Here is a 9,503-nt window from a genome sequence, read left to right as displayed (position 1 = left end):
AAATGCATTTCTCAAAAAGCTTAAAACTTGGATTCCATTTTTTTTCAAAAAAAAATTAATTTCAAATCACTGTCCGATTTCAGATATGTATATTCATATTTATTTCATTTAGAGTCCCTCTAAATTGGGTCAGTTGTACACATTTTGGCCATTTCAGCCAGCTTTGAAGGGTTGTAAAATTTCAGCAGTTTGTAAAATTTCTATTGAAGGGCTTTTTATTCCGTGTTTATCAACACTTCGAACAGAGATAAAGCGATTTTGGGTATTTAAAAGGTGATTGTAAAATGTGTATGTTAAAACGAATTTCGGATTTCTTATAAAAAAAGGTCAGGTATATACAATTCTATAATAAATTTTGTTCTACGTTATAATATAGACTGTCAGCAAAAAATCTTTTCATTTTTCGATCCAAAAAACAGTAAACAAATTGAAAAATCTCAATTAAACTCATCCTCATTGACATCAAAATCAATCATGTTTCGCTCCAAAAAATACCATTTATCCAAAAATCCAACATCTTTTATTCTCTCCTTCCACTCATCAATATAAATCCAACGTGATTGTATAGTACTACAGTGTTTATCATAAGCATCATGATATTTCGAATGATCATTTAATAAAATGACAGAAAACACTCCAAAATGAATCAATTGTAGCCTATCTTCGGCAACATATTTCATCAGTTTTTTAACCTCGTCCGCTGATTTTTTATTCCGTATAGAATCACTAAGCAAAGTGTGTTCATTAGATGCATCCAATAATGATTGCCTGTAACTGCCCATGTCCGGATTACGGTGATTGCAATATACGGAAAGTGTCAATAATGTTCCGTATACGGTACATTTGATAGGTTTTTCCTTGATTACTCCCACTGTGTCTTTCAAAGCCTGCGTGTAATCACGGTACATATCAAACACCTTCGATAATCGTCCTTGCTTCAGACTTTCGAATTGTGGAAATAGTTTTTGATTCACTGAGCGTGCCTGCCGCCACATTTTGACTTTTTTGTTTATATTTAATGTGTTATTTTTGTTACTGAAAGAAAAAATATTATATATGGTGTATAATGAGCAATTTTAAAAACTAGGCGATTCAATTTAGAACAGAATGTAAAAAGTTCAAGCTTTAAAGGTTTTATTTTTACATAAGTGTTTCCGTTTCATACCAGACACATATTTCATATCAGGACAGTGTCTTGCTATTGTTATATTATGCTGATATAAGCAAAAAATGTTTTTCTTTTCCTCTTTCTGACAAATCCTGCTCCACATATGTGTCAATCCAATGTGAAAAAGCTTGTGAATTAAAATTGATGAGTAAACAAACGATGTCACTCTTATTTAAAAACAAAACCTTTAAATTTCGTCAAATTGTCCGGGACCAGAATTTTTACCAATGAGGTGCTTTGATATTGACAGGCAGAATTGTCAATATTCAATTATATCAAAATGACGACAACGAGATAATTCATTACTTTTAATCACAATTATCTATTTACAAATTCAAGCGAACTTTAAAAAACTACATTCAAAATTCCCAGCGATACAAGGAGAACTCAAGGTAAATCAAATCCTGTAATGTAAATTGGTGAATCCTGTGAATCTAAAAAAATCATATCTATTCAATACGGCAAGAGGCTTATTATGTCAAGAAAACTACCTTAGGTTTGATCCAATCACCTTTTTGTCTGGAAAGTATAACCACCCCTAAAATTAATTTCTCGCACTTGAAAATAATAAAGATTGCATTCCATGAAGATATCCCCAAAGTAAACCTTTATTACTCCATGTTATAAAATCCTGGCGTCCATTCATGTTATCAATTGAAATCACAATCATGCAAACAAATTTGCATAACGAATTTATTACACCCCTGTCTCACAGCCCCGATGGAACTTCTTTCCCGCAGTGGAGATGAACATTTTTAAGAAATCTCAAAGGGCATAAAAATTCTATTGTGCTCAGGTCTAAAAAATTCATTGGGGATAGTTTTGGATTGCAATTTTCCTTCCATTGAATTTCAAACTAGGATGAAAACAATGTCAATTTCCAAGTGGGGCTGAAAATGTAGGTTATATCTCACCGGGATGACACAGGGTGTATTACATCACAACTTGAATAAGAATCCAAAAACATAATCTCAGGACTAACCAAGATCACTTTTTCATTTGTGTTGTTGTCGTTTGAATTTGGAATGCTTATCCATAGTTTGTGGCAATTCTTTTTTCAATTCTTCTTCAAGGATTCCTTTAAAATTCTTATAAGCATCCACCTTGCTGTCAACCTCCTCCTTCTTTTCGCGGACCTTTTGTAAACAATCCTTAGTGTATAGCCTTGGGTTACGTCCCTCATCAATGTATTTAAAAATTTCTGGTGGTACAAATATGTCTGAAAATGCATTTTTGTTTTTATCAATTTCTTGCATGTTAGATATCATATCATTGAGTTTTGTATTAAGAGCTGGTTGAGCACCTGGTTGGAAGTCACTCACCATGATACCAATCTGTCGACAGTTTTCTATAAAATCTGCTAAATTATTTTCCAAATGATCAAAATCTTGTTTAGACGCTTTACCTTCTTGTTTGTCATTCATCTTTTTTCTTTTTGATATCTTTGTTATTTTTCAATTATTTTTTCCCTGGAAAATAAATATAAACATTTAGGAGCATGTTCAAAAAATACTGTTTGATTCTTGGAAGTCAAATTGGAAACTTAAAATCAAAGGGAGATAGAAGTAGTAAAATATTAAAATGTCAATTACATAAGTTGAAAAGTCGTTTGGGAGAACGCAACGACATATTGACGCACACTAAATTACTCCATCTATTCTATTATTTATAAAACCCTAATACCCGAGCTAATACTTTATAGGACGTCGCGCGAGAAGATTCGCATTGTTATCGTATGCTAATTCGGGAGAATTTTAGCGTGCCAATTTGAACAAAACTTATTTATATCTTATAGCCCGCTTGTTTTACTTGCATCCACGAAATGTTGAAATGTGGAGTAATTAATTATGCAATAGACCGTTGCGTTTTCCTAAAGGAGTATGGAGTTGAGTTAAGTTGAACACAAGGAGCGAAACTAATAAAAAAATATTGAAATTAAGGAGCATAAGGGATCCAAAACAAAAAGAGGACTACAGCATTTCTGAAATAAGTTACACTTACGAGTTTAAAAAATTGAGAAGTTAAATCATAAAAGACTAGTAAAAAAATCAACAAAGCTAAAGTAAAAGCTATGAAATATTTTTATTGTTTTACTTAAAAATGTTAACTAAAAACACGATTCCTACTTATCTAAAGCCTTCCTAATATTTTTATACAATCTAAAAAGAAATACAAATAAAAACGAAAGTTGAAATGGTGGCCCAATTAAAACCATTTCACTCTAAGGGTTGAAAATGTTGTCCTTATCTATCAAAATCTTTTTCTGCCTTGTGATGCTGTTGTAGTTTGGGAATTAAGCATAAAATCAAAGCTTCTCCTCTACCTGCCACAAATGATACGATGAATGAAAATTATATCTAACGTTTGAGGAAATTTTCATATTCTTCTTGCTTGCTGCCATAATCTCTGTTTTGTTTGCGATTCCAACCGCCACCTCCTCCGCTGTTTCGACGTCCACCACGATTCCCACCTCTGCCACCACCTCTACGTCCAGGCGATTTCTCGAAAGAATTTCTTTTATTCTTGTTGGTATTTTCATACTCATCCATGCGTACTCCTTTTCTTTCACTTGGTAATGAATAAAGTGTTCCTTTAGCCCCTCCAGTGGCAGCTCTTTCTTTCTTAGCGGGAAGATTTTCCAAGCTGATTGGTGTAATACCAGCACGTTTACGCTTCTCCTCAACACTTTCATTTGAACTGGTCAAAGGGTTAGCTTTCGATTTCCAAGAGACCTGAATATTGCATTTATAAGAGGGTGGCTTGCGTAAGAAATCCTTGAGCAAAGCGTAAATGTTGTTACATGTTCTCAAGACAACTACTTTCAGTTTATTATCTGATTCTTCCAATTTCGCACCATCTGAACCTTGCAGAGACATCTTGAGTTGCTTGATGTACGCTTGTACCATTCGACCAAAATATTGAAGACGTGTACGGAACTCTTTCAACTTATCTGTAAAATCTTCTGCAGTTAAGAATTCTGGATTTTTAGCACCCAATTTGTGTAAGATGAAAATGAAACATTCGACTGAAGAAAAATCAAGTTTTTGTAAAGCTTCTTCTTTTATTTCTTCATCAGAAGGAACTGGCAAACATTCCATGAGTTGATCAAAGATGGTTTGAATGTGTTGTTTAGCAACGTCCTCAGTTGAGTAAGTACTCAATTCAGTGATCAATTTTAACACCTCATATTTGTAATTGACACTTTCAGAGGAAGGCACTTCATCCAATTTCGGGAAAACATTATTAAACAAATGCTCCATGAAGGTGGCAGGAGATGCACCTTTTCCAAAGAACGGTAAAGCTTGTCTGGTGCAGCAAATCAGTCGATCAAGGCTCTCCACTTCTGTTGGTAGGAACGTTTTATCCAACTCGGCCTGTTCAGTGATTATATCAGCCAGGTTCTGAGGTTTTGAGGAGATGGACTTGACAGTACCAAGGATTGCAATGAAGGACGTAAACTCTTCACCAGTGACATCACTCAAAATTTTACGAATTTCCTGTAACAAGGCTTCACCAGCATTCTCAATTCCGTCCAAAACACCACCTTAAAATGGTCATTAGAATTATGTGACTTATACTTTCTTTGGGAACGAGTCTACCTTTGGGATTGAATTAAAAGGAATAAGGGAGAAAAAGGGGGTGATTGGCTTACTAAACAAGACTTTCAAACAATGAGCATTAATATTTATTAAAGATTATTTGCAAGTATAAAACTTTTATCCAAAAAGACAAAGCATCTTTGCACTATTATTATAGAGATTTCACATAAATAGTAAAGATATAATATTGAACAGAGAAAAACAAATAGCAAACCTGTGGCTAGCTGTGAAACAAATTGGATAGCTTTTTCACGAACAAGATCATCACCATCAGCAATCTGTGAGAAGATACCACTTAAGGCTCCTTGTGGATCTTTCCTGATCAATGCTTGCAATCCAGATTTGACAATCTTCAATTCAACGGCGTCTTCTTGTTGCAAAAGTTGTGTCAAAATATCTGTGATTTTGTTGATAAAGTCGTTTGATGTTTTGCAGAACTCTGGTAAAGAACGAATGGCTTGTCGTCGGATAGGAGTCTCGTCATCTTCACATAAATCAAGCTGTGCATTGATTGCAGCATCACTTAAGCTTTGGAAATGAACAAAGAATCTTGGGATGAATTGACAAGCCAATTTCTTTTCAGCAGTAGCTCCTTTAGTAGCATCAATCATGCTCTGGTATGCTTCTGGATGTTTACTTGCCTCCTCTCCAGCATCAGCAAGGATGCCAAAATTTTTGTAAATCTCTTCTACACTAGGCATGTTGGTTTACTATTTGTTTAATTTGTATTTCTAAAAAATCATTGTCATAGAATTAAGAACAAGAAGACTCATGCAAAATTATTTATAGATGAAATAAACGTATTAATAAACACCCAGGGTATAAGAGTTTGATAATATCGGTATGTGTAAGACAAAAAATAAAGTTAAAATTGACCCTTAGAAAGACAATTTTCGAAAACTTTCCTAGCCTTCAAGATCAATGTTTTACTTTTCATGGTCTTTTTACCCTTAAAGAAACTGAAAAAGGACCTGACACCTTACCCTTAGAGACACCATTTGGATTTGTTGTTGTGTTTGTAGCCTTTAGATAATATAACAAAGTTATTTTATGAATTATTTTGGCGTGCTTGCATATCTTTCAATGTGGACAGAGCTAATTTTGACAGGGTAAATTGGTTCTTCTTTGCCTTGAAAAATAAATGAACAATATTGAAAAAGGAAAATTGTGATAAGGCTAATTGAAAGGGACTAATTTTGGCAGGGGCCATTTTTTACTACCATCAACTGCTCTAATTTGGGACGATTGGTCGAAACATGGGTCTGTTGATATCTGGCCTGTATTTTCACTTACTGTTAAATCTCTTTGACAACAAATTTGTATTGATAATTCCACCAAGTTTATCAATCATACTTTCTGTCATAACATGTCACGATAAATTTCACTGATAGCGCGCACTTTTTAACTTTTTTGTTTATCATTCAAAATGACTGGACTCTCCAATCGGCATTGGAGAATTAGAGAACGCCCGCTGCCTAACCGCCTATCGTCTGATGGGATTAACAAATAACGAGTGTGTAACTTGCCACGCGAGTGTGATGTCAAACGGTCCATCGTTTTGCCACTAATTTGGTCTTCTTCGTTCCAGACATTCGCCGTGTGTGTTGCACTACGGATTTTTTCATATTTTGATTTTAAAAGCCTATTCGATGCGAAAGAGAAATTGTGTATTTTTTTCATACGCCGTTCATTAACTCAAATCAAATGACTTTGGAGGATCGGTGAAATGTTGGCCGAATGACCATCCCATGTTTTGTCAGACAGTCCCAAGTTAGAGTAGTTGACGGTAGAACTAATACTGAGAGCTGATTTTGACAAACGTTAAGTTTTCTGTTTTTTTTTTTCATTTTCAAATATATAATTTCAACTTTGACCTTGACTTGCACCTTTAGGCTTGAAGGTTCCTGTTTTAATTACCGTAAGTCAGATAACTTGCATCAGTGGAATAATGACCTAGCTGGTCCTTAAAATACAAAGTTAAATCAAAACAAAAATTGTAGAGTAGAGCTGCGAGCGGAGCTGCGTAGTTCATTTGTTTTGAAATTTTGCTGCTTTGATTGGTCAGTCTCCAAGTTGAACAATAAACTATTGCAAGAACTCTCAAAACAAAATATCTAACAAGATTGCTATAATTTCAAGATGTCAATGAATGTGATCAAAAAAGTGTGAGTTGTTAAAATAATTACCTCTATTATTCTGAATCCGTTGCTTGTGTGTTTAAATTAAAACGTCAACAATTTTATAATAAAAGATTATGTTTTGTATAAGAAGCAATCATTGTTATTTGGTTCAATTGGTTCAGTGTATCAAATCTCTCAGTTTAGTTGACACTTTGGTATATTCATTGCGTCACAGCGAAAGTTTTGTTTTTATTTTAGTTTGTATCTTTGAAAGACCCCATCGGATATAGGCAGGGCTGTCGGATTTAGGACCACGCGAGATATTCTATTTCTACTTTTCGTAGACTAGTCGGACTACTTTCGTTTACTCGCGGGATTGATGATAACTTTTCATCTTCGTTATTTTTAAAATGAAGCACAACAGAAAAAAAACGAAACTTCAGAAAGTTGCGTATTTCCAGTGAGTAAACGATTCTGACAATTAACAAAATTGATGATGATTTTTTTTTTCGGTCAGACAAATGTCTCGTATTGGGGGTTCTAGTCTTGAACCCTAAGCCTACGCGAGATCGAAGAGTTTGGGTAAACGAGACAAAACTCCAAAAAAGCTGGTGTTTTGAAGCGCTTCCGTGCAATATTTTCAGTTATAATCCAAGGTAGAACAAACTAAACATAGAAAGGGGGTAATTTTTAGTGCTCTATATAGACAGGCAGCTGTCCACATCTAAAATCTGGATGACTTTGGGACAAACGCCGAGTTGATTTTTCTTGTTCCCATATATCTACTGATCCTAAAAATTTTACTCGGCGTACGAAAATATATTTAACGGACACGTCCCGTAGTAATTAGTCAACTGATGACGTCACCACCAAAAGTGAGAATTTGATTTCAGCATATAATAATGATATATATACCATTCGACGCATTTTTCGATGTAGATTCTAAATCACATCGGTCTCAATAGGTAAAAATTTAGATTTCAAAAGTTATGACTTAAATTTGACATGTGATTTTGGTCAATCATGACCCTCTCACCCTGTCTCACCCCCTAAAAATGTCAAATTTCAATGTCATCAAAACGAAAAACAATTTCTACCATTCGTAAGCTCGTCAAAAACTATATAGAAGATATTTAAACAGGTATATTCGATTTCTCAGGCTAACTTGAGAAAATTAAGATTGTAATTCCTTATAAAATGAGGCAATTTTTTCAAAAATGACGTCATAGAAGAGCTACGGACCTTTAATAACTTTTCATATTCAAATTTTTACTTATTGAGATTGGTGTGATTTGAAATCTACATCAAAAAAACGCTTCGAATGGTATATAAAACTTTGAAATTTTGCAACATCAATTTTCCACCGGTTAGTGTAAAACGCAGGTCACAGGTCACAGGTCGCAGGTCACAGGTCACAGGTTACAGGTCACAGGTCATAGGTCAACAAAGTGCAGACCGGAAAAAAAGATAATAAGATCATAACATAACATCAATACATAACGCATTAAATTACAAAAAAGTAATACATGGTATTTAGATATTATAAAATGGCAATTGAATAGAATAACAACCTAGTGACACAAAAATAATTACAAAATCATTAAATATGATGCCTAACAAGACAAAAGCACGAAAAATATTTATTATACAAAATGTGATGAATGAATGACACCAAACAGAAGCTTGCAAGGTCCCTAAGAGAGTGGTTTTAGAAGGATGGAACTAATTAATTATTCAGTTATTATTTTAATGTCTTAATGACAATTTTTGACAAAAATATTAACAGAATCATAAAATCTGATGCAAGAAAAGACAAAAACACGAAAAATATTTATAATACAGAATGTGATGTTGATAGTGTGAATGGATATAAAACGGCACCAATCAGAAGCTTGTGAGGTCCCTAAGAGAGTGGTTTTAGAAGGATGAGACTATTAATTAATCATTCAATTGTTATTTTAATGACTTAATGACAATTTTTGACAAAAATATTGACAGAATCACAAAATATCATGTCTTACAAGAGAAAAACACCAAAAATATTTAGCATACCGAATATGATGATAACAATATGGCTGGATATAAAATTACACCAATCAGAAGCTCGTGAGTTCTCTATCTGAGAAGGTAGTTTTAGAGCGATGTGTTTTATTATATGTAACCATCATATAACATTACAAACATTACAATATGTAATATACCTATTATACGTATAATATGGTTTCAAATATTTTCTGGTCTGCGTTATACACGGCGCAAACTGCGAAAGATCGATAAAAGCACATGGTTAAATTTTGATGTTTGAAATGGTTTTACATGGATGAAATTGCTTGAGAATTATGTTTTTGATAATTCTTTGTGTTTTCCAAACATTTTCCTCTGCAATGACATTGATTAGAGTCAACCTGTCATCACTGACCTGTGACCTGTGACCTGTGACCTGCGTTTTACACTAACCGATTTTCCCACTTTTGCTTGCTTGTAAATTATTCTCAGACACGCCCGGTAAAGATTTTTAAACACGCCGAGTAAATTTTTCTGAACTTTAAAGATTTCAAAATAAGTACTCAATATTTGTTCCTCAATTTTCACTTATTTTGCATTTTTTGATGTTAT

General features: G+C 33.8%; 3 protein-coding genes across 3 annotated transcripts; all 3 read right to left on the bottom strand.

The window, feature by feature from the left end:
* Window positions 1–437: 437 nt before the first annotated feature.
* LOC136816578 (mitochondrial import inner membrane translocase subunit Tim29-like) lies at window positions 438–995 on the bottom strand. Its single transcript, XM_067072914.1, has one exon. The coding sequence runs from the start codon at window positions 993–995 to the stop codon at window positions 438–440; it is 558 nt and encodes a 185-aa protein (XP_066929015.1).
* Window positions 996–2,163: 1,168 nt separating this feature from the next.
* LOC136816577 (mediator of RNA polymerase II transcription subunit 10-like) lies at window positions 2,164–2,592 on the bottom strand. Its single transcript, XM_067072913.1, has one exon. The coding sequence runs from the start codon at window positions 2,590–2,592 to the stop codon at window positions 2,164–2,166; it is 429 nt and encodes a 142-aa protein (XP_066929014.1).
* A 554-nt stretch (window positions 2,593–3,146) lies between these two features.
* Window positions 3,147–5,525, bottom strand: LOC136816598 (apoptosis inhibitor 5-like). The gene is made up of 2 exons (XM_067072938.1): window positions 4,982–5,525; window positions 3,147–4,712 (listed from the first exon to the last, which is right to left on the bottom strand). The coding sequence occupies exons 1-2, from the start codon at window positions 5,466–5,468 to the stop codon at window positions 3,526–3,528; spliced, it is 1,674 nt and encodes a 557-aa protein (XP_066929039.1). The 5' UTR covers window positions 5,469–5,525; the 3' UTR covers window positions 3,147–3,525.
* Window positions 5,526–9,503: the final 3,978 nt, after the last annotated feature.

The sequence above is a fragment of the Clytia hemisphaerica genome, unplaced genomic scaffold, assembly GCF_902728285.1.
Source record: "Clytia hemisphaerica strain Z4C2 unplaced genomic scaffold, Clytia hemisphaerica genome assembly, whole genome shotgun sequence".
Taxonomy (NCBI): domain Eukaryota; kingdom Metazoa; phylum Cnidaria; class Hydrozoa; order Leptothecata; family Clytiidae; genus Clytia; species Clytia hemisphaerica.
This window is presented reverse-complemented; position numbering and strand designations above follow the sequence as displayed.

Coding starts and splice junctions, on each gene's coding strand:
- LOC136816578 (XM_067072914.1), bottom strand. CDS start 995: ATGTGGCGGCAGGCACGCTCAGTGAATCAAAAACTATTTCCACAATTC.
- LOC136816598 (XM_067072938.1), bottom strand. CDS start 5,468: ATGCCTAGTGTAGAAGAGATTTACAAAAATTTTGGCATCCTTGCTGAT. Junction 4,713..4,981: donor TGTTTCACAGCTAGCCACAG/GTTTGCTATTTG, acceptor GACCATTTTAAG/GTGGTGTTTTGGACGGAATT.
- LOC136816577 (XM_067072913.1), bottom strand. CDS start 2,592: ATGAATGACAAACAAGAAGGTAAAGCGTCTAAACAAGATTTTGATCAT.